Here is a 26,398-nt window from a genome sequence, read left to right on the forward strand (position 1 = left end):
TATTGATCGTGCTTAGAAATTCAGACTTGCATGATGAATTGCCTGATTAATACTTATTTATCTGAGAGCTGATATTATGGACATTGGGGAACAAACACCATTAAGTGTGCATTGCTGCAAAGCTGTTTGCCACTCTTCAGCGGTCGTCTACCTCAATTCCGGGTAAGAGGATAGGTTGAGCAAAACAGTGCAATAAATACCATTAACAACAAACAACATTTTCTTTTTTTAAGAGAGAAAAAGAGAAAAAAAAAAAGATGATGAAAATAAATCCTAGTTAGGCAACCAATCAAAAAAGCATGCTTGGTGCATGGAATTGAAAATTGACTACTGTTAAGTGATGTTTCAAGAGAATGATCACTGAAAACTCCACGCGAAGTACTCAAAATGCTGAAAGCATACACCTTGAATGCTTTCCAAATAATATCATGACATGGAAGTGCGTTTGCACAGGTGTACACAAGATATAAAAACTTGTATAAAGGTAATTCCTGTTGTAATTTTGTGTGTGTGTGTGTTTGTTTGTTTGTGTGCGTGTCTCACAGATAAATCAAAATGACGACTGTATTACAGTCCAAGTAAACCCCCAGGGACAAGACATGCACTTGCACATATCATCTCTGAAATTTGTTTAAAATATCTCATTTTGCAGGGACTTGTAAACTCTTGGAATGTGATGGATTAGCCATGCATGCTCAAAACCGGGCAAAATTCCTGAAAAAAAGGGGCACTCCAAATGCTGCACGATGTTTGAATGAAGGAAAATGTATTATGACTGAAATTTCTTTTTCTCTATCATCCAAATATCAATATCTCAAAAATTTTCAATGTGATATTCTCTGAAACTTCTGCTCTTTCTTTTGCTCGCACATATCTTTTTAAACATTGATTATCAAAGGACCCATGCAAAGACTTTCTTAAACATACATTACACTCAATTAAATTTAATGTCACAAGTGAATTTGAACTACATAATATACATGAATTAGAGGCACATATACATATACACATCATAAAATGAAATGAAATAAAATGTTAAAATGAAATTCATTTACCAAACAACATTGTTAGTAAACGTTATAAGTCACAAAATAGTCAAGAAGTAAAAGAAAATTATAATCGGTAGAAAAGAACCAGTAACAGCAAGCAAGCTAATCGAGGCCAGTTGTTTCAAAACACAATAATACAGATTTCATTATTTACAATTCTGAAGGGTATTTACATCACACATCTGAGCATTTCAGCAAAGGAACCTCAACAAGGTGTCAATCAAAATGTTGAATCCACTGTAATTCCAACCTCGCTCACAGAAAAGAAGATCTTCACAAATATAACCACTTATCTGTTTACAACAGCTGCCATTGTCTTCTTTCCAGGGACACAAACAGAAACAATAGACATACTTCAAATTCTTGCTGAAAAAAATATTGCCATATTCTGCCACATTTGTTTGTACTTTTCTCACAATTGGACAATAGGAGTATCACAAATAAGACTTCATACCTGCTGCCAATCAAAAATTTGGACAAATGCGTAAACAGCCAAACAATTGAGATGCAACCTTTTCACTAATGGCTGCTTTTATGAGTCGATTAGGAGATAATAGATCGCAAGCAATTGGTTTACTCCTGAAGGACCTCATCAGTGTAGAAGGCAATCATTAAAAAAAGTGCTGAATATAGCCATGACATGTACCTTTAGAGAGCAAACTAATGCTGGCATAAAGAAACAAAGTGTCAAAACCTTGTGAAGTGCATTGATACTTAAATGGGAATAATAATGATAGTCCTTGCTTTCATAAGGATATAACACCTACCTAAATTGCATATTTGCTGATTTGCAATTACAGAATCCTAAAGTGGGTGAAGAAAGATTTGACTCTGATAGGTTTTTTTTTTTCTCTCTCTCTCTCACTCTCTCAGATTAAAGAGCACATCAAATTTGCCATAATATTGATAATTTTGGCCATCACTCCTCAAACAGAGAACAAACTCTTAATGAAAGTCTGTAGTCATATAACTTCATCTTCTACAGCTGTTTCAGGCATGTGACAGTGATGATGTTGTTGCCATAGTAACCACCACCCCTTTCGGTATATGCACACATATCATTAGTTTCATGTGTGATTTGCCTTGGCATGAATTTCTGGTAAGACATCTTTGCCATAATTGAGCATAAATCACACCTTTAATATGTTTTTTTTTTTTTTTTTTTAATCTAAGGTCAGCATATTCCAGCCAAATATATTGCAATCTTTAATAGTCATTTTGCCAAAAAAGCAGATAAGGATTACCACAACACTAAGGACTCCATAATCATGTGACCAAAAGATGATCAGAAAGCATTATTATATAGCATTGTGAGGTTCAAACATCGACTAACTTTAATGTCATTGGCCAAGTGTTTTCCTCCAAACCAAACTTTTTACTGAAGGTGACTGCTCTTGTAAGCACTTAAAAGAAGTCTTCTAGAAAATTGATTGTCATACTTGTAACTGTCTACAGAGTAACATAACAATACTGTAACTGCCTTCAGGGGATAAACAGTATCAGACCATACTGTTACACAAACACTGCCCCCATACAGCCACAGCCACTAACCACAGACTAAACAAAACAACAATCTAGACCTATCTTGTCAACAACCCCCAGAGTTGACAAGCCATTACCACTGGGCCATATAACTGCTGCAGATAATAACTCCCTGCTTCATACTATAGCCTCCCTTGGGGGAGGATTAATTAAATGGGGGTGCAAAGAGGGACTGCTCTGTGTGTCTTTCCACCCTTGGAGGGGGATGATTGGCAATTAAATCTCTGCTTATCTGTATTTGATAGGGCTGGAACAAGTTTAATTTTTGATCAGGGGCATGATGTTCTGAGCTCAGAAAAACATGCATGGTATGTTTCAACGCTTTCAAGAAGAACGACACAACAATGTTTGGAAGATTGCCAACAATAAAATTATGTTGTGAAGGACTCAGCAAAGATGACAACAATGACGTATTACCATAATTGTTATAAAAGACACAACTTACAAGGCCTTCATTACATGGGGGCAAACAATTTGTTGATTGTTGAAAAAGCAATAGATTTGTAGGGTATTTTTCAGTAAAAAATGAACAGGAAAGAAAATTTGCCATCAAGTTTGAATCAAGTCATCGTGCTCAAGCACTGAGAATACAGAATATAAAAACTTGCAAAATGTTTTTGTTTATATCTCTGAAGAAATACAATATCCAAACATTCACTAAGTTTCACAAGCACTTTAATCACATGCGTTGGTAACCCTCCACCGCATGTACATGTACACTGACATCACCTATTAATACACATGAAACCTGCCTAGCTCATTCTGAATGATACTGACCCATATCGGGCCATCTACGAGATATTCTGTAGTTCGTCCGAACGTCGCAGGGGCCACATACGGAATATCCCGAAGTGAATAAAATGACATATGAATGACGTCATTCATTTCTGCTGAGTACTATGACTGTACTATGCATTAAATGGCAGCATGTTATATACCATATTAAAGAGATTTTTTTCCTCTTTCAAATGATATATAACTTGTCTATATTTTTTTCATTGCTTGCTAATGAAGAGCGATTGTTTGGAGAGTTGTCTGTTTGTCGGCGTGTGTGCGCGAACAGTGCTGGGCCACTTGGGTGTTTGTGTACACAGGTGTGTTGGCCGATATGGGTTAAAATTGAAACGTAATTACACATACAGATGAAGAGGCATGTGCAAAAAAAAGGGATGGTAAGGTTCTGGTTGAGATGTTTTTGCAAGATAGTTATAGAATCCACTTGTATGAAATATCAAAGAGCATACAGTTGTAAGAGGAATTCAAAGTTTACTTGATGAAAATCGGTCTGAAATGGCTGAGATACCCAGAAGCAAAGCAAAACATAGTGGCACTTTGTTTTTGGATATCCCATCCATTTCATAACCGATTTTCGTCAAATAAACATTGAATTCCTCTTAGGAATGTATGCTCTTTAATATTTCATATAAATTGGTTTCTAATTATCTTGCAAAATCTTCATCTCAACCAGAACTATACTATCCCTTTAAGTCCATTTGTAAAAAAAAAAAACTAAAAAAAAAATCTGTTTCTCAAACATACACATTACAAGTTGTTTTGCCCTTAAATATTTGTGAATACCGTTTTTTAATGATGAACAAACACACACTGTGTCACACCATAACTGACTAAAACAATGCATTTCATAAGTTAAACACACACACACACACACACACACACAAACTGTTTTCAACATTTTCACGTGCATGCATAATTTGAGACTATACTGTTACCGAACCCTGGGCACAAAGCATCAAACCTATCCAGCTCTAATTAACCCCTTTAAATCGAGATGTCAACATCTGATAACAGAGTTTAGTCCGAAGCACAAACATTGGGTGTTGTCTCCAGAGTAGATTGCGTTGCACGCACAACAGTCCTGATTTTTATCAGCTAACATCAATCCCATGTGTATTGACATACATAAACTAAGACTAGGCTAGAACCACAGAATTTTATGCATTATAATTCTTTTTTTTTTCTCTCTCTCTTTCTTTACAATGAACAATAAATATTGTTGCAGCATTTCTGCACGTGTCTACGAAAAGATATATTTTAGTGATAAGTGTATTTGCTGACGGATCTGCCCACTCTATTGTGCACTTTAATCTTGTTTGTCATTGGATACACACTGTAGATTTTTCTGAAACAGGAGATTTCAGCAATCTAATGTTTGGTTACACACTTACAGAAGAGGAAATTGTAAGGGAGGGTCTTTGTCATGGCTAAATACAGGTAAAATCCTTGTAAAATGTTGGAAAACAACATGGCTACAATCCTCTACTTTGCTCGTCCCTCACGTCTATCCTATAAAAATAGGTCATAAATGAATACTGGTAGGCAGTTATTGTTGAAACATACAAATAGGAAATTTTTTAAGGAATTAAATTCTAGCAAGAGAGCACCTAAAACTCCTTTGTATGTCTGGTCTGACAAAAGAAGAAGAAAAAAAAAAGAAACCCAGCAAAATATAATCCAATGTACGTCTTTTTCATTGTTAGCAAACTCCAGAGTGCGTTATCAATAGCCCATGTCAGCAAAGTTTTTATTATAGAGACGTCAACTTCGCATGCAACCTAGCATATTTTATGACAATTTCTCTACAAATAAATAAGATTATTTCACTGGGGTAGGGGCTCTGTGCTACAATGCAATGTAACATCAAAAGTAATTACAATTATGTCTAACGACCAAACTGGAAAAAAAAAAAAAAAAAACACTTCTCTTCTGATTAATCAGGAATTTCTAAGAACAGGATCACGGTTTTTATCTTTTTCCTTTCTGAACAAACACACAAACCATCATCAAATAAATAAGAGAGAAAGAAAGTAGCCTGCTATTGCAATCACTCAAAATTGGTTACACATTTTAGATGCACATGGTAAATAGCAAATACAATTGCCCGGAAAAGGAGTTTGCACAAAGTTGCAAAGCAAATACTGGTACTCATGTCTGGTATGTAGACTTTGGCAGTAGGGACACGAAAGCATATACAGTCACTCATGAGCATCACACATCGATTTCAGCTTGATTAAAAAAGATATCTATTTATATTTTAGCAGTCCATTCATGAAAATTTCTAACACATACTTGTCAAAATATATCATTACTCAATGCCTTCGATAGTATCGTATTAAGATATACACGTACATGTCTGTATGTTTTATCCCAACAACCTCTCCAACAACTACCGTAAAAGTGGACATTTTCATGTGAGTAATTTTTCACGCTCGGCCGGACAAGATGGGTTTCACATGTTTTTAATTCCGCAGAATCAAGAAATGAACTACTGGAACATATAGCAAGCAAAAAGTTTTGCATGCTTTTATTTTCACGCTGGCTTCTGGTTGCATGAAATGTGCGAAAATTTCAACACTGAGAAAATGTCCACTTTAACAGCATTTTCTAATCTGCTACGGACAACAGTAGTTCTCTTGTCTTTTATAATCCAATGAAATGCACCTCAAACATCATTAGTTGTCACTTGAAAATGGGTTCCAGCTTGTAACCAATCACAAATGATCAACATCAAACAACCAATCAAATGAAAAGGATCTATTTAGGTGTTATAGAATTACCACTGATTGCTAATTCCATTAACCCCTTGAGGACAAGTCCCGAGTATACTCGGGCAAGTGTCTATGGGAAATGCGTGTAGTAGCAAAATCAGCCCGTCCTCAATGGGTTTTAAAGGTCCTATTTATCTTTGGGAGCAGTGATTTAAAGTTTTTTCAAGATATCACATTGGATGCATATGTGTAAGTCTGTTGTGTCACAAAACTTCCTACCACATAAAATTTTCGCAGTAAAGCCTATGGAGATATCAGTATTTTTCTCAATAAGCCATAACTGCAGACGGTTTAATCTGGAAACATCTTTATTATAACTATTGTTCACATTTTGGGTATTAAAAAAGAACTAACATAGATAATATGGATTCAAATTTTTACAGTGGTTGTTTCCTATCCCTAACTCACATTTTAGAACTATTTTAGAGCACTAATGCTGGGTCTTTGTTTCATCTGCAAATGGTGAATTATGCCTTTAATTGTTAAGTTACCATAGTTTTATGCAGGGAGCCGCAAGCAAGCCTTGAGGAACCAAACACCTGATCACTACACCTGTTTCTTCCACACATCAAACAATAGTATCACATTCTTGGCCAAATTCCAAATTCCAAATGTATGTGAAATGAACAAGCACTCCACACCTGGTGTCTGAATACCACACATGTTTCCACACATACCAGTCTCATAAGGCAATGACACAACAAGACATTGACCAAGACACCATTTTTTTTTTCAGGTACATGGCTTCTACAGGCTCTCATATTGCGTAAAAATTTATCTTCAGGTAAACCTTATATTCTATTGCCCCCCCCCCCCCCTTACACTTGCAAATTCAGGTTAAAGCTTTTCACTTGCTACTAACGTTTGCAACATTATATTTTTTTTAACATTTCATTTTATTTGCTTTTCTTCTTTTCTCAGAGTGAATAGTTAATCAGTGGAAAAATGAGCAAAGAAAATGTGATTCCACCCGGATTTGAACCCGAGACCTCCGGATTGCCAGCCCGGTGCTCTACCAACTGAGCTATAGAAAGCCCTAATTCTGTGTTCGTCCCAGAAAGCCCGACGTTAATGCTTCCAGGGGTTTTTTCCCCTGTGACAACGATGTGTTTACCTTACATCTCTGGTCCAATGAAATTAATTATTTATACTCTTCATACCTGCTAGACATCTCACTTTATCATTTCTCACTCATTTTACTTTCATTCATCGTCCATGCCCACCTTTTTCAAACCCTTTCTCTCATCCCCTCTTACTCCATCAGGATAAATAAAAAGTGACATTGGAAACAATTTTCTTTTTCCATTTTTTTTCATACAATGCATATTAACAATTATTTCACTTTCTTTACTTTGCCAACCATTGTTATGTATTCTCACTGTAAGTTTTTAATTTATTGTCTTCTTTGTATAAATTTACATGCATCATTTTTGTCATTGAAGAAAGTGAGATTTATGTTTATACATTATTTCAGTGTGAAAAAAACAAAATAAATTTGAACTGAACTGAACTGAAGATGTATGTATGTATGTATGTACGCATGTATGTATGCATGTATGTATGTATGTATGTATGTATATAGGCCTATGTATATGTTTATCAATCCATCTTTCTTTCTCTCTCTCCCTCCCTCCCTGACTCTTTCCATTTCTGTCTCTGACTCACTTTCACTTTCCTTGTATCTTTTTTTTTTTTCTTCTACTCAACACTAATTTTTAAATCAGAACAACATTTTCTCCCTTGAGAGTTTTTGCCTTCAAACTGCTGTCACACAAAGTATACATTGCACACTCTGATGGTAAAAAGATAACAAGCTTTTCTTCTTCACCTTTAAAGTCCAAACACAGTGTTTGAAATTAGAACAACATTTTCATTTCTACAGTCTGTCCATCTTGCTGTTCACTGTAACAGTAGATTAGGTTTATTTTTAAAAATTCAATTCATAGTTGACAAGCAAAGCTCATACTTTTAATTAATCCTTTTAATCAATTAAAGCTAAGAACTGCTAAGATAGATACCAGTATATTAGATTTGCATATTTGTTTGATACTTTGATTGTCACTGCTCTTCAACTCACATAGCTATTAACACCAAGATCAGATTTTCCGTTTTGTCTGTTTGTGTGTATGTGTGTTCATGCAATCATTGGTCAAACCCTTGTTGGCACATATTCTGTCTTCTTTTTTCAAGTTCATTAAATTTTGTGGCAATTTATCTCAGAGTCTTCCTATGCTGGGGCTTTAAACAGAGCGGAGTCGAAAGGGGGTGGGGGGAAATCTTGTCGGGTTCTTTTGGAATTTCCCTGCAAAGTTTAGGCAATAATGCCGGCCCAGACGCCCACAATTAGATATTAATCAGTATCTCGACAAAATGGTGACGGGCTGTGGGATGGGACCAATAACCCACTTAGCTGTCAACAGACACAGGCAGACATGGAAGGACCAAATTGAGGTCTTAATGCATCAAAATTTAACCCCTGAAGGTTAGCTTTCAGAGAATCGAACCTAAACTGCATCATTCATGGCCATTTTCTTTCCATCTTTCTTTTTTTCTCTTTCTCACTTTCTATCTGTCTCTCCTTCTACCTCTCTGACCTTTTCTCTGTTTGCCCTATTTCCTCTTTGGGACATCCTTTGTTCAGTCCATCCTTCCATCACATTCTCTCATGGCTGTATCTGTTTGATGTATGACTTGTCTTTCCATGTAGTAACTCTCTTCTTTTTCACATCCACTTACTCATGATTATATCTATCTATCTATCTATCTATCTATCTATATATATATATATATATATATACCTCAATTGATGAATCCTTGATTCTGATTGGTTGAAATCGCTGTATAAATTATTCACACATGCCTCCTCCGCGATCACTGTACAAACATCAATGGCAGCACTTGATCATGATGTGTGAATTAGCTAGCGCAATCATGATCGACCGAGTTGAATTTCATTTGAGTTTTGTTCGGTATATAAAACATATATAGACTGCTTTTGTTAAGGGCATTGGTAATATCATTGTCCCTTGAGATCTTAACGCCTTGCTATGCAAGCTCCTGTGGTCATAGCATGGATATCATTCCTTTTTTAAGATGTTATGGGTTTATGTCTGACAGATCTAAATTCAATTCAATTTTCCAATTCAAGAATTTGTTTATTTCCATCATCAAAACAGAAAAAGAGAACATGATAACAAATAAAAAAAAAGCATCTAAATTATCACAATGGCTTTCCTCTAAATGAGATGTTTCTGGTGAAAATAGCATGGAATTGAGATCCCCCAGGCCAGTGATATCAACAGAGGCCCAAAAAGCAGTCCATACCTGTATACTATGTATTTACCTATCTATCATCACCCAACATACAACTGTACAAGCTACATAGCTAGATCTACAGTTGTACATATTTCTAACTATCTCTCTCTCCTTCTTTCATCAAATTACTAATCAATCTTTCAATCTCATCATCCCACTATTTCCATGATGACAATGCATTCAATCTCATATATACCAAAGTCAGTTTGCCACTGTTTAGTATCTGCTATCAACAGTCTGTAATGGGAATATCTATGTGACAATGTCCATACTGTGGGGTGCATTGGTTGTGTAAAAAAAAAAAATAAATAAAAATAAAAGAATCTTTGCAAAATTATGAATAAATATTTCATACAAAGTGCAGGGTCTATCTGCAAGCTTCTATATCCCCTACAGTTTGGTTTTCCCCCATAAAAGAAACTCCACTCTGTATATATACTGACTTTGATAACAAGAGAAAAGTCACCTAACAGAACTGTTTCAAGTTACATTAAACTTTGATAGAAAAATAAAGATAAGGAAAGCTGTAGAATGTCAAAGTTACATTTATTTTTATCCACATAAGAGTGATACAGGTCACAATTATGTAAACACAATACATAAGATGATGGTGTAAAATAGCACCTCTCTCCTTACTTTAAAAATCAAAATGTTATATTATACTTGTCATCTATTTGGTCACCAAAATCCCCTCCCTCTTACAAAACAAAAATGGCTACAATGCTACAACAATATGATGAAACTGATTTCTTCTGATTCTTGAATTCATGTCAATTAGAGAAACTGAAAGAAGATAACTTACATCCACTTTTTTTTTTAAGTGTGATTCTAATAAAACCTTCTTAGCACCCTTTGTTTAATTTAACTCTATAAATTGCATTCACTTAAATATTGACAATAAAGTGGATATTCACTTGAATATCTCCCACACATATCCTGTGGAGACAGACTGAAAAAAACAACAACCCAAAAACAATGAGGTGGTCTTATGACCAAAGCAGACTCTCTGGTGTCTAAACTCTTGAGTCCAGTTGATCTCCGGCGCTGCCTTCGCCTTTATTCTTTCTCTCTATTTCCACTACAACGTCCCTGTGATATAAACATCGATCCCACGCACTGAAAGTCTCTCCTTCCATAGCGGTTTCCAGTCTGATTATTTTCCTCATCATCCTTTCCTACTTCTTCTCTTTCTTTTTATTTTCTTCTCATCCTCCTCTTCCTCATGAATCATTTCATCTATCTTCTTCTCAATCACCTCCTATTTCATTTGTCAGTATCTTTTTTCTCTTTTCATTTTTCGTTTCTTTGTCTCCTCATGTACGTCCCTACATTTTCCTCGGGCCGGCCATCTTTTCAAGCAATGCTTACAATGGCGGCCCTCTGCATAATCGCTTCTTAACTAAAATTGTTATTGCTATCTTCTTCTCGATCACCTCCTATTTCATTTGTCAACATTTTTTTTCATTTTTCATTTTTCGTTTCTTTGTCTCCTCACGTACGTCCCTACATTTTCCTCGGGCCGGCCATCTTTTCAAGCAATGCTTACAACGGCGGCCCTCTGCATAATCGCTTCTTAACTAAAATTGTTATTGTAATCCCTGCTGCATAGACATGCATACTGCATATTGTATCATTAATTTCCTTTTATATCGTTGTTTATGCAAGTCAAACAACACTGTTTTAAATATACTTTGTATGTTTCCCACATGTTCGTGATTATGTAACTTATGTATATTGATTTACAGAAAATAGAGTATCTATCAAACAAAATAAACAAACGTATTCTCCTCTGCCCCTTTTCCTTCTTCTTCCTATGTAATTTTGCTCTTCCATCTTTCCTCCTTATCATTCTTTATCTTCTTTACTTCTCCTACCACTTCGACTTCATCTTTCCTCTTTTACTTCTTCATTTTTCCTTTCATATTTACTTCTACTTCAACAACTATCACTATCACTTTCCATTTTCAATTCTCTTCATTATCCTCTTCTCCTCCTCCTCACAATCTCGTACAAATAATATATGACCCTACTGCAAATTGAGCTCAACATATCATCTTACAAATGGAACATCTAAATTTACTCCAAAGTAAAGCTTCACCATAAAACAGAACAGTGCATACTATCCTGACACAGCACAATAAACCATAACAAAATAGAACTGATGTAATAAAGCATGCATACTACATGACATGGATATCATACTCATACTCACAGAAATCCAGGCTGGGGAGAAGCTGCACATTAGCCTGTCTCTGTTCATAACTGCTGGCTCCATCTCCAGTGAATCCAGTGTCTTCACCTGCTCAAGGTGAATAAGATGGGAAACTGATATGATTATTGGTAGCATGAACAAGTGGTGTATACAACTGTAAGCAGTACAAATGTTCAGCCAACTTTGCATAATTAGTTTATTTTGAGGGAGATGGGCATGACAAGGAAGAAGAGACTAATCATATTCAGAGTTTCCTCTATCTGTGACCATTGGTGATTTTACTTCTCAGGACTTTGGAGCCATCTTATGAGACCTCCTCTTTAAAGGGATGGTATAGTATTGGTTGAGATGGAGATTTGGGATTTTCCTTTTTGTGAGATAATTTGAAACCACTTGTATGAAATATTATAGAGCATACAATTCTGAAAAGGAACTTAAAGTTTATTTGATGAAATTGGCTTTGAAATGGCCGAGATATCCAAAGACAAAGTAAAACAAAGCAATCCTGATAAAAAGTGGGACCCAACTGTATTAGGACCACTTTGCTGTACTTTGTTTTTGGATATCTCAGCCATTTCAAAATTGATTTTCATGAAATAAACTCTTAATTCCTATCACTGTATGCTCGCTAATATTTCATAAAGTGGTTTCAAATTATCTCGAAAAAAGTTAAAATCCACACCCCCATCTCAACCAAAACTATACCATCCCTTTAAAGTATAATGCCACTCGACATTCAAGTTGGCCTTAGTAGGGTGAGTAAAATCAAAGAGAATGGCAAAAGGATCATCAAAATTGGACATGAAATAAGAGAGTTGCAGTCTTTAAATATCCAACTTTTCATTTTTCTTTAAAAGACGAAACAACAAAACTTTTGGGTAGCTACTTCTACTGGTGGGATCAACAAATCGCGTCACAAGTCAATGGCCTCTTACTTGCTTACTTGCACAAACTTATGAAACAAAAAGATATCTGTGTAAGCATGCGCATAGGAATTTCATGACACAACATGCTGGAATGTCTTTCATTACTATGAATCAAGTTCTTAAAGACCTGATCCTCCTCCAAGCAAGGAAAAAAAAAGTTGTAAAAAATGACTATGAGAAACAAATGAAAATGAATCAACCTAAATTCCTTCCGATAGCACGTAAAAGGGGGAACTAATTTTTCAGAATTGATCCCATCTCATCTTAGTCATCTTTCTATTGATAGTGGTAGCTCATTGGTTCATCTCTCATCTCTCAGGAAGGAGAAAGAGATATGCGGCGGGGCGTAAATAATCATCTATTATCCAGCAATGACATATTCAATGAGTGCCATGGTGCGTGTGATGCATAACATTGACAGATGAGGGGATTTCCTTCTTACAAATGTTGATTTGGGCAGACAAAAAAATATATATATACATAAAAGGAAAAAAAAAACGCTGAAGGGAATACCCTCGTTGATTGGAAATGTTTTCTGTATAAGAACAATGCTGCACAATGAAATAGTATTGTATTTCTCCTGTAACATTGCCTTCACATCATTTTACTAGCATGCTTAAAGAAAGATGAATTCACACAACAACCGTTGCATAGCTGCAAGTTTTGAACCGAGTCCAAAAATGAAAGATATTTACATAACTTGTGAGAGACACCATTGCAAAAAATTAAACAGCACACACAAACACACACACACAAACCTGTTACACAAGTCTTGGGTCATAAGAATGCTTGTTAAACACACTTTGCAGAAAAATAAAAGCAATACATTTCTGCTGGACTTAGAGGGAAAGTCTATAAAACATTCCTTTTCAATCAAAATGATTAAGCAACATGGCAATTAAAAAGCCCGAAATGGCTCACTGGAAAGATTGCGTGGGATTTTTCCCCACTTACAGCGAAACTGACTTGTGGGTGTGCACATATAATTACAGTCCAGCATTTGAATATTGCAATTACTGTCACATGATTAAAGAGAATATGTTTTTGTAGATTCCACTTGCCACAGAAAATAGAGACAAATACCACACATGCATTATTCACAGAAATGGGAAGATTCACGGCTGACTTCACTTTGAGGTATGTGGTCGGACGTTGCGATCATTGCAACGAAAACAAAAATCATTGGGGGTTTTGTTTTCTTGAGATTGCATCAATTATCAGAATGGATAAGCTTCAAGACAAAAGTCTGGTAGAAATATTTATCACAATATTTCATGCCAGTCAAGGACCTTTTTTGGCATTGTCAGAGTAAAAAAAGAGTAAAATTTCTCACTGGAAGGGTAGTTACCGTCGAGCCAAGTGAACACAGATTCCATAATTACAATCACTGAATTGGCATTATTTTGTTGAAACTTGCTTTAATGGGTTTGTTACCACTTTGTTGGGCACTTGTGGTTTCATATTCTTACTTTCTCTTTGAATGAGTTGCCATGGCAATGGTTGTTGTTGCCGTATAATGTCAAAATTGGAGGTACAAAGACGCCTGCCTGTTCACTTGCTTCGTCATACCTGTGTCACTGGCCTTACACCTGGTGCATTCGTCTCCGTGGCGAGCACGCGAGAAGCTCTGTTGAGGACAGGGGATTCTGAAGAGGAAAGAAGACAGATGCGGCGGGGGGGGGGGGAGGGTAGAGAAGTGGGGTTATCGTAGGGGATTATCCCTGGGATTAGTGCAGAGTAGGAGGGAAGGGATTACTCACCGTGATCTCGGAGGGCATTGAGGAGTCTCTCGTCGGCCTTGGAGCTCGCAACGACACAGACGGGCTGCAGTTGTTGGCAGACTGAGGACAGACAGACATGCAAAAGGGGAGAGATCGGAAGGAGAGATCAGATGGGGGAAAGGGAATGATGGGAAGGAATGGGAGAGAGAGATGAGCAGACAATAAGAAAGAGAGAGCGAGAGATGGAGGAAGGTGGGAAAGAAGAGACAGAGAAAGTAAGGAGAGAGAGAAGGACAAAAAGTGAGATGAGCAGACGTTGAGTTGGGGATTAAAGTTTGATACCAGGTGCAGGTGGAATGATCACGACAGCCTTGTCAAACTCTCTCGCCACAAATATCCAGGTTTTCTTCTCCCTCTCTAAAAGAATTCCCCCCTCCTCCCGTCATGCCGACTCTGATGGCTGAAACGACCTGTAGCTACCGACATCACGACGGTGAGTGATGCATACATTACTCGTGAAGCCACGCTGATTCATTTATGATGCACCATCTACTGTCACTAACTGTGACCGAAAAACTTGCCAACTATCACGCAGGTTGCGTGAGAAAGCTGTACACACCTTTTAGCTGTATTATAACTGAAAGTTGCACTGTCAACATTTTGTATATTCACACATTTACAAGGTGTCCACTTCACAATGAACTTACTTTAACTTACTTGAGACTCGTACAAACTTGAAGGATTAGTAGCCATTACTATGGCAACATGAAGTAATGGTGTAACTAAAGACCATCAAAAACTGGCATCCAAACGCTACATGCTTGTCACTTTCAGCAGTGAGAAAATGATATAGCTTGATGACAGTTTCATACAGGAATAATGTCAATATTTGTTAAAGCAGACTACTAACTTACAATGTTCCTAATTCTACACTCCCCAAAGAACTTATTTTGTCGTTTCCTAGACAGCACCTCTGAACTGTGACAACGGCTTACATTTCTCATCATATAATTAAATAGAAGCTGCATGTTATCAAAGTATAATCCTCTAGTTCTTGCCGTCTCAGGCTATACTTGAGCTATCTACCACCAACTAAGTTTGTGGAAGAAAAAGAGAGTCACAAGAAGAGGAATTTTACCCATAAGACGTTGACAATTATCATTCAAAATAAAAAATAAAAAATCCAAGTCATCTCTTCTACTATGGAAGTACAATCAGTGTGGTCTCAAGTTGAGAATGCGCAGTTCTTGAGCAGAATGTTATCTGAGGATAAACGGCTGCTGACCAGGATGGTTGAGAATGTAAGTCGACTTGCCTGAACATCATGTTGTGCTACAACATCTCAACAAAATGTGAACACATGCGCCTAAAACGATGAGTCAAAAGTGCAATGAACTCGACTTGTGATGATGATTAAAAGAGACATACAAGATTCCATATTTCCCTGACATATCACGCCTCGCCACCAAACGTCCAACATTTTAAAACCCAGACGGACGGAGAGACAAACCCTCTCACCACACTCTACAGGTGGTTCTGCCCATCAGCTTTGGGCGAGAGCTTGAGGTTATAAGTTTCAGATCCCGAGGGATTACTCAATTAGTACCTAGACAGACCACAAAGTTTTCAAAACTTTTTAAAAAACTTTGCATGAAACAGCAGGGCAGGTAACAAGGGGTGGTGGTGTATGGGTAGGTGGGTGCATGATAGGTGGGGAAGCACACAAGAATCGACACGCCTCCTCCATTACCAAAACAGCAGAGGTATGAGCCTGTCCCACGAAGGAACAGATGTTCAGTAACTTTCATCATATACCAACCATCAATGTCCAGACATCACTGTAAAACCAGAAGCAGGTTTGGCATGAAACTTTCGCAAATTTGTGCCAACAGCCTTTTTCGCAGCATGAAAGTTTCATGAACAATGTTTCGTCATACAAGTTTTAATGGCATACATTTGATGCAGTGGCCAGCACTGCTCTAGAAGGCTGCTGGTGCTCAGTGGCTGCGCGCTGCTGGGGCGTAGATGGGCACGCTGCTACGGCATCCAGCCAAAACCAAATCTATGGTTCCTGGTTGTGTTCGGCAGGTGATCACTATGCGCAGGGTTCCTAATTTGGTTCTTTTGGCTCTTTGGCCTAATTTGGTTCTTTTAGGAACAGGGTTCCTGATTTGGTAATTTGGGCAGGTGGTCAATATAGACAAGTGGTCAATAGAGAAGGTATGACTGTACATATCCCTTCTCAGACATCTCACATGCTCACCTCGATTTTAATTTTAAAATTCTGAGATCAGGTTATTTTCTGCTACAGGACCTACCAGCTAGCTTTCTCCAAATCACTCTCATATAATTCATGTTCACTGAATACCTGAATGTCTTTTTTTTGTTTTTGTTTTAAACTCAGGGAGATTTACTCCCCAGCTCTGGGAACGTCGGTCTGATGGTGACGAACAGGGCCACGGTGATTGCAGTACAATTGTCATGTGAGTTGTTTTAAAAAAAAGCCGCCCCCCCCCAAAAAAAAACAACCCAACAACAACAACATTTAAACATTACATTCAGAATGAATTGTGGTACCAAAATCACACACAAAAAAGAAAGATGTGTGAATGTTACATTGAGTACTCAGCTTGAAAAGAGCGCATGGAATTCCACTCCACCCATCTGGTGCTGAACACAAAGAGGCATTGTGCTTGCCCCGAATTTCATTTTTTTTATTACATCACAGAAATGGAGGGGGATTTCCATTCCCCCAAGACACAATAGCCAGAGTACGACGAACTTCAGTCAAACACCGGTACTGTGATTTCCCTTCCCTTCCTCTCAGCAGGTACATGTACAAGACTAGACCTAAAGTTCGTATTTCTTTGAGCCCTTTCAGACCGGCGACAAGATTCGTTCATATGCGTGCCCAGAAAACGTCTTGCGCTTTTGGAGTAAATTTTGCAATCCTTGAAAATGACGATGAATCGAGTGTCTCTCAAACACATTTCTCAAATCATGTTTGTCCAATTTTTGATGGGAGGTGTTCACTTGACAAAGTTTTGCTCAATTTTGAGCATGTTGTGTTTCTTATTTTCACTTCAATTTCATCCTCACTATTCGTCTACACATTTTGAAGTCTTTATGTATTCTTGCATGTGAGAGTATAGATGGTTGGTAGTTATGGCTGAAAGAACAAGAAGCTTGGAACAAGTTGCTGGATGGAATACATCTGCAGTTAGTGGTCAGCAAAGAGGACCAATTTCAGCGTCTAAACACTCTGAAATTGCAAATATGCTTGTCAAAGGACATGAGACAGAAACATGATTAAAAATGAGATATTTTGCGCAAGTCTGAAACCCTTCTTGGTCAGCTTCCGCTTCCTCCATGGTCCATACATTATCCTAGGGATATTCACTTGTACCACTGCTTCAGAAGCTGTTTACGTACATGGTATCTCGTATTCCATAAAAGCTTTGTTGTGATATAGACAGAGGAAAATCCCTCTTGAGCTTTGAGATTCGTGAGTTCTCATAAATTTCTACCAGCAGAATTTACAATAGCTGTTTTTATCTCCTCTCTCATGCTATTCTTTGTTTGAAAGGAGCAGGTCGGATTGTGATTTAAAGGGAATGCAAACCCAAAGAACCCAAAGAGCAATGTGGATTGAGTGAAAGCAGCAACATTAGTAGAACAGATCGGTGAAAGTTTGAGGAAAATCAGACAATCGATGCAAAAGTTATGAATTTTTAAAGTTTTGGTGTTGGAACCGCTGGATGAGGAGACTACTAGAAGTTATGACGTGTGAGTGGACAACAATACAAAGAATATATTAAGGAAATTCAACAAAAATTAACTTTTCTAGCATTATGAAAGATCACTTGACTAACCGCTTTCAGAAAGCAGGGGGAATAATTGCTATCCTTAACATATGTCAGTATCAAGTTGATGGAATTTTAAATTTTCATGAAAAATTAATTTTTGTGGATTTCCCTTTATATTTTCTTTATATTGTTGTCCACTCATACTTCATAACCTCTAGTAGTCTCCTCATCCAGCAGTTCCAACACCAAAATTTTAAAAATTCATAACTTTTGCATCGATTGTGCGATTTTCTTCAAACTTTTCACTGATGTGTTCTACTAATGTTACTGCTTTCACTCAATCCACATTGCTCTTTGGGTTTGCATTCCCTTTAAAGGTACTAGCCCACATTTGCAAACCCACGAAAATCAAAACTGCATAAAACAGGTCCAATATGACTTCAAGTACAAGTTATAACAGTAACATACCTCACCTGTCGCTCTTTGTCTATACCATTCGATAAAAGAGAGAAAATAATCATTTTAAAATCAATTTTCAAACCGGGTCAACCCGACCCAAAATCGAATTACGAGCGCGGGCTATAGCTACGTACATTGTACATGTAACACGTACGTGGACCGGAGCTAGCGAGCGTTATACGCATGCATACGGATTACGGTGCATTTTCATTTATTTTTATGAAAGTAATGGACTAATTGGAACGAAATTTTGCACAGGTGTTACTGCAATCATACCCAAACTCCATGCTAACTATGAGACCAATTGCTGCAGGTTTACAAATGTGGGCTAATACCTTTAAGTATTTTCACATGTACTTGAGGATACGAAGAACACAAAATCTTCCCCCACCCCCCCCCCCCCCAAAAAAAAGAAACCAAACACAGTTCTTGCTGTTACACCATGCCATGTTCCCGTGCCATCCTATGGTTCATCTTTGGCAATGGCAAGATTTGGGCCCTCTAAATTTCTTTCTCCATCGCACACATACTGTACATTCACAGACACACATACCTACATGAACAAAAACCCACACGCATAAATAACACATACAAACTCTCACAAACACTAGGCCCGAATTCACGAAGGTGGTACAAATGAAACCATGGACAAAAACCATGGAGTGCCAAGTGTGGCATGGAATATTTCATTATGAAATCAGTGATTTTGTCAATGAAATGATTATTTTGTCACAAAATGACATTTTGTAACTAAATGAGCATTTCGTTCACGAAATGATAATTTCGTGAATTCGGGCCATAGTGTACATACACTCAACCCATATTTCCATTACTGTCCCGATCTATGCATACATCTACTGTAAAATCAGAAACATTCTCCGCATGAAACTTTTGCGAACTGGAGCCAATGGCCTTTTTCGCAGCATGAAACTTTCATGAATTGCTACTGGCATTCAATGTATTGTATGGACAAGACCTCTCACATGCATTTTATATTCATGAATCTTGGTTCCTCGCGATATTTGCAAAAGTTTCAAGCACTTGAACATTTCAGGTTTTACAGTATATCCATCTATCTACATAATCCTTTTCTCATCAATCTTATCTTTTTTTCTTTCTACTATGTATCACTCATCATGCTTTCTTTATCTATCTATTTATCTATCTGTTTATCTATCTATATATAAACCTCTCCGTCTATTTATCTCTTGATTCATCAGTCTGTACAGTTACACCATTCCATCAAAAGCAATACAATCTTAGGTCCATGCACTATGCGAGACAATGTGTTTGTTTTCGTAGGGGAATCCCCATCGATTTTCCAAACACTCACTAGGGGGGATTCTAGTGAGTCATTATGTCACTCTAATTCTTCTTTCTTTTTCACAAAGAACATTACGATTTAGGATTCATGGATAAACACTCGAGATGGAAGTAACACAATTGATGGTTTCTTTCTCTCAAGGACAGACAATAATTGCAAAGATTTGAGGAAATAGGGTTCAACATTGTTTGCCTAACTATCAAGGATTGTTTGTCTCGATGCTCTGAGGATGATTGTTATCTCAAACTGCGCCCCCCCCCCCCCACTCTGTGCTGTTGTTACAGACATACAAGCACTCACACAAACATTCTATTTGCATGCTAAACAACATGTGACATTGTCTAAAGGATGTTAAGATCTTCTATGGTATGGTTCACTAGGTCATAGCTGTGACTTGCAAAAATTAAATATGCATGACAGTGTAATAACCAAAGGTCTTGTTTAGGCATGTCATCCTGGTAAGCACGCTGACCACACAATAAAGGAAGTATTTGTCTAAATAAAGATTACTCTAAAAGAAAGCAAAAACCACATAAACAAGAAAGCTGTGAAACCACAAAATTAAAATTAGAGGTTGGTTTCTGTTTCAGCTACCTGAATTGAAGTAAGTGCCACAAGGATTCACAATGATATATGTGGAAACACAATTAATTGATCAGAAAATGCCCCCAACTTGATTAACATGGCAATTAATGTAACAATAAAGAAATATCAACTGCCCAATAATTGACTCCAGAATAAGGACCAAAAATGTGTATGGAAACAGCAGAAGATTTGGATAAAATGACTCTCGTGACGACTCGATTATGATGCTCTCATACCCCTTTCAGGTAATCGTGGATGCGGATAATAGTCGTAAAATTTCGATTACATGAACGGGAGAGGAGTAGAAAAGTGCGCATTACTTTTTATGCTGCTATTATGCGCATAATTGCAGCATGAGGAGTAGATCGAGAATACATGAACGCGTTTTACGACTTATCCGCACTAACATTCCACAGTTCGGTCAAAGGTCACTCGATTTCCCGCACAACCGCTGATTGCTGAGCTTGAGCGCGCGAGAGGTGTGCATACACGTGAGGATATTCACCGGAAACATTACGTCATTATAGAGGCGTGCGCAGTAACCATGACAAATAACTCGCACAAATAACTCGCACCATTATATGAACGGGTGCTCGTAAAAGTAGTGCGCACTTCATGGGATATATGAACGCGATTTTGACTACTTCATCCGCATTATTTGGATGCGGATAATTGAACCGCGATTACCTGAAAGGGGTATTATTTGAAAAGGCATTTCTACTTCTCAATTAACAGTTTTACACTCATTTAAGAAGACAGGTCCCCATTATGCTCATTACATGATTGCTGCATACTTTTGTCCCATAACTTACATGTACACAAGACTTTACATCATGACAGTGAACCAATCTGACCACTGTAACCAAAGACACTTAACTAAAAAGACAGGAAAGTGCGTACTAATCCTGTACAAAACAAATGGACAGCGCACGGTCCTCAAGCGTATTACGCACATCACCAGAGACCACTCAGTTAACTTCAAAGACAGCGCGTCTCAGGTGATGTGCGTCTTTGCCTGAGACGCGCTGTCTTTGAACTTGTTGTTGTTTATGAAGTGTCTTTGATTGTTTTTAGATCATGTTGTTGCCAAATTTTTACCTCCACGAAATGATCCTTATTACTTTAAAATCTTGTTCTTCAAAATAATCCCCTTAATCGAAAAAAAGCTACGACTATAATTTGTAAATCTTTTTAAAATAATAGAAATACCACTACCTTTAGAAATGAATGATGTTTCTAGGTGTACTGAGTTTGTACTTAGCTCTCTTTTGTATCATCATGTAGGGTAGCCATTTTGTGTCCATTTTTATTGCGCGCCTTCTTATCTTGTTAACTCTACTATCTTTGACTGTAACACAGACACTAGAAGCATTAAGAGATTGTCAGGAAGACGTCTTAAAACATCACTCTCTAGACCTTCATTAGCCACATGAGACTTGAGAAACATGTTTTGGAAGAACACAAGTCAAGTTGGCTTTCAGGCCTACAAAAAATTACTCATCTAGAATGAGAACCTAAATCACATTTGCAAATTAAACTTTTTTTTTTCCAAACTGAAAGGGCTCTTAGTATTCAAAAACATAGTTGTGGAGGAGGATATGCCACTCATGAAGAACTGCAGTTTTAATTGCCAACTTCAAACGAATGCAGAAAACAGTAAGTCGCAGTATACATTCTTTGAAGCCAATGCTGGCAGGATGTTCAGTTAAGAAAAGTCAGCATAAAATGTGAGGAACTCTGCTCACGGTCAGCAGGAAAGTACTAATTCTGATTTATTTTTTTCAGTTCTTTCCCTTCTTTTATTCTTCATGGAGGAAGGACTAAATCAAGATTGCATTTCTTCTCCAAGGTTAATTACTCGGCTCCACTTTTAACAGGAAGTCCCAAAGGCTATTACGAGGAGGGGTATTAAGCTGTAATGAGCCCTTTGTTATGGTTGTAGAACTCATCGCATACTTGTGCCAAGTCTTATAGAGTTGTTGTTAAAAAACTAAAATAAAAGATGACATCTTTACAGTGACATCTCTTGAATTCAGCGGTTTGTGAAAATGCCTGTAAGAAGACAGTGAATTCTTGCTCAAGGTTTATACATAAATGTATCTGAAGTCAATGACACAATAAAGTTTGTGTATCCTTTTTGCAACTCTGAAAATTAGATTCCTTTCATTGGCTGGTTTTATTGGTGTAAGTAATTCAAACCTTTCCTTTAAAGTAAGAATGCTGGAAACTTCCTTATGTGATGGAGGGGTAAACAATACTAAAGATTTCCAGTGAATATATTCAGACCCCTAAGAAATTGCAACCATTATCATCGAGTAGCATGGGCCTAGTTTCTCACTTCTTTTCTAAAAACTCTGAAGTGTATTACCAAAAGATTTCATACACAATGTTGGGAGACATTCATTCTTCAGCCTTACAAAATGTCATGTTGTCTGCAAAAGGGACATTAATTTAACCCGTTGAGGACGGTTTGATTTTGCTACAACACGCATTTCCCATAGACGCTTGCCCGAGTATACTCGGGACTCATCCTCAATGGGTTAAGACTGTTAAAGGGATGGTACAGTATTGGGGGAGATGAGAATTTGGCTTTAAACTTCTTGCGAGATACCAAGAGAACACTCATGATATAGTACAGAGCATACCATTTTAGGAGGAATTCAAAGTTTATTTGATGAAAATCGGGTTTGGAATGACTGAAACATCCAAAAACAAAGTAAAACAAAGCGATAAGTTAATGAAGTGTGGGTCCCACACCTTATTAGAATCGCTCTTTTTGGGATATATCGCCCATTTCAAAACCCATTTTCATCAAATAAACGTTGAATCTCTCATAGAATTACATGCTCTTTCATATTTTATAAGAGGTTTCTCATTATCTCACCAAAAAAATGTTAGAAACCTGAAATTAGGTCTCAACCAAAACTGTACAATCCCTTTAAAGGGGAACAGAACATAAGCTCTTTATAGCTGCTGGACATGGTCGAAAAACGATGTTGACTGCAAGACAATCACTCAAGCAGACTGAGTTTTGTCTTGTGGCTGAAGAGGTATTAAAGACAATATAAAGTTTTGGTATTACCTCAAAAGTTTCCCTGAATTTCCTTGTCTTAGTTTGTGTTTCAGGTTAAAGTACCTTTCATATAACTAACACTGTGAGACTTACTCGCCCCAAAGTGCTCTCATGTCTTAGTAATCATGCAATAATGGTTTCGTACCAGAGCCGCCACCGTACGGCAGCGAGGTAGTACACGTATTGTACGAAACCATTATTGCATGATAACTGCGACCAGCAGCGTGCAGCCCCATACGCATACTGAGTAGCTAACTGCGACCAGCAGCCCCATACGCATAGCTAAATGGGGCTTCGCATTGTAGCTTACAGGATCATGACAGATTTAGTATCGCGGGTAAATATCAACTTAAAATCCAAAAATTTCTTCAATTTGAAGACTTACCAGTTAAGTTGAAGTATTGAAAACAGGCTTCGGGCAACGTTTGGTTCTGCCAATAGTCCCTTTCTGTTCGAATTGATGACTGAATGTGACTCTGTCGAGAGGACCTTGGGAGAGCTACATACACTGATTACTACGACCAGCGCATACGCACACATCACATGCGAACAAATTTCAAATCCATGAACGGATACTTATGTTTGTGTGCGCATGCGCTGGCCGTATTCAGTGTAGCTCTCCCAAGGGGCGTATGGGGCTGCTGGTCTCAGTTAATTGCATGATTACTAAGAAATGAGAGCACTTTGGGGCGAGTAAGTCTCACAGTGTTAGTTATATGAAAGGTACTTTAACCTGAAACACGGAAATTCAGGGAAACTTTTGAGGTACCAAAACTTTTTATTATCTTTAAAGTGACACACCGCTCATATTAAAGGAATAGTCAAAGCCCTGATAGTGTTGGGGGTGGGGGCATGGAAGGTTCAATTGAATTCCCTGCCCATTAGGGGGCATTCCAAAACAAATAGGCCCCACCCACCAGGCACATGTTAGCCAATCTGTGCATCAGTCAAGATTCCTTGGCTGTGTGCGTACTTTCGAAGTGATCAGTGATAAAGCTGCACACAATTTGTTATAAGGAATCTTAAAGGACAAGTTCACCTTCATACACATATGGATTGAGTGAATGTAACAATATAAGTAGAACACATCAGTGAAAGTTTGGGGAAAATCCGACAATCCGTTCAGAAGTTATGAATTTTTAAAGCATCTGTGCAATCACTGCTGAATGAGGAGACTACTACAGTGTATAATGATACATGCGTACAACGGTATAACGAAAATAAAAAGAGAATTTCACAAAACTTTGTTTTTTGAATAAAGTGCACATTTCTTCGACACGTTACAGACATATGTTAAGGGAAATATTATTTCCCTTGCCTTCTGAAAGAGAGAAGTCAAGTGTTCTTTTGTTATGCGAGAAAAGTGAAAATATGTTGAATTTTCTTTATATCGTTGTACTCATGTAACATCACAGGCTATAGTAGTCTTCTCATCCAGCCGTGACTGAGCAGAAACTTTAAAAATTCATAACTTTTGAACGGATTGTCCGATTTTCCTCAAACTCTCAGTGATGTGTTCTACGAATATTGCTGCATTCACTCAACCCACATGTCTATGAAGGTGAACTTGTCCTCTAAGTATATTCAAGTCGGGCCAGCCTTCCCTCTCCATGGTATCTCCACACTACCGAGTCTTTAAGTGAAGTATGCCCCATCAAGAAATCCACAATCACAGCAAAGAAATGTACTTTAAATGCCCTGTGCTGCGCATAAAGTTTTATGGGGGGGGGGGGGGGTGAGATTTTCTTTTGGTACTCCATACCAGCGCAGTTCAATTCCTCCTAATCAGGAACTGGCGACTTCCACAATGCACTTAACATCACATTTGAAAACTTTTCTTTTTGAGAAGTGCATCAGTTCAGAAAAAGTAATATCTGAGGTGTATAGCCTACATGTAAGTTTTCTCTAGGTTTTTTTTTTTTCACGTTTCCTTCCAGTACACAGAAACACTTCAGCAGGTGTTGATGTAAAGCAAGATATTTTTGCAGCATGAAATTTTCACTAATTGGCGCCAATGGCAAAAAATTGGCAAAATTTTTTCGTGAACTGCAACTGGCATTCAATGCATATAGTGTGGATTGAAATTCCTCATTAAACTGTAGTAATGATATCATCTACTACTGAGATGCATGCACAATTTAATCTTGCATTTATATTTCCTTTTCAAAATAATTTCTCTTCTCTAGAATAATAAAAAAAGAATTAAAGCTTTCACATCAAACAATTCAAGAATTGTTATGACTTTGCACTGATGACTTCCACATATAAAGGGTTCATAATTTCTTAATTGGGGATGAAGATGTTTCTAGGGTATCTTTCAAGTAAAAAGTATACACTCAGACTGGATACACAAAATTACAAATAGTCAATCAACCGATGAACAGCAGAATCTATGAAAACATCTAAAACAAAGTGTGTGCAAGAATCATACAAGAATGTTTTGCTACGGTGTACATTTGACACTTCTTCATCAACCATTTGGATAAGGAAATGCATTTTATTCAGAAACAATGTGTACAGTGGGCAGTAAAAGTTATATGATGAGCCTATCTACTTAACTTTGTAATGTTCATCCAAAGCCAAAACATCAGTCTCAGAAGGGTAAGTCATCTTCAACCATTTACGTGCAGTGCATCAAAAGGGTCTACGAAGAAACTTTTCTGGCTGAAGCAATTTGCCAGTTGACTGGTCAAATGGGTTGCTGTCGAGTATTTTCAGATCAAAAGAGTGAAATGATTTTGATCATATGGATACAACTTATATTCCTGAAGAGCCCTCCCAGCTCAGTACATGTAGTTGGTAGGTAGAACATTACATGAT

General features: G+C 37.4%; 1 protein-coding gene across 1 annotated transcript in view; it reads right to left on the reverse strand.

Annotated features, from left to right (window-relative positions):
• LOC140236750 (mutS protein homolog 5-like) overlaps positions 1 to 26,398 on the reverse strand; it is a 181,612-nt gene that overhangs the window by 75,578 nt on the left and 79,636 nt on the right. Inside the window, exons 4-5 of the mRNA XM_072316678.1 lie at positions 14,371 to 14,451; positions 11,685 to 11,771 (exon numbers count right to left, since the gene is read on the reverse strand). Coding sequence (XP_072172779.1) covers positions 11,685 to 11,771; positions 14,371 to 14,451 — 168 coding nt within the window. The remainder of the gene's footprint in view (positions 1 to 11,684; positions 11,772 to 14,370; positions 14,452 to 26,398) is intronic.

Source organism: Diadema setosum, chromosome 13 (genome assembly GCF_964275005.1).
Source record: "Diadema setosum chromosome 13, eeDiaSeto1, whole genome shotgun sequence".
NCBI lineage: Eukaryota > Metazoa > Echinodermata > Echinoidea > Diadematoida > Diadematidae > Diadema > Diadema setosum.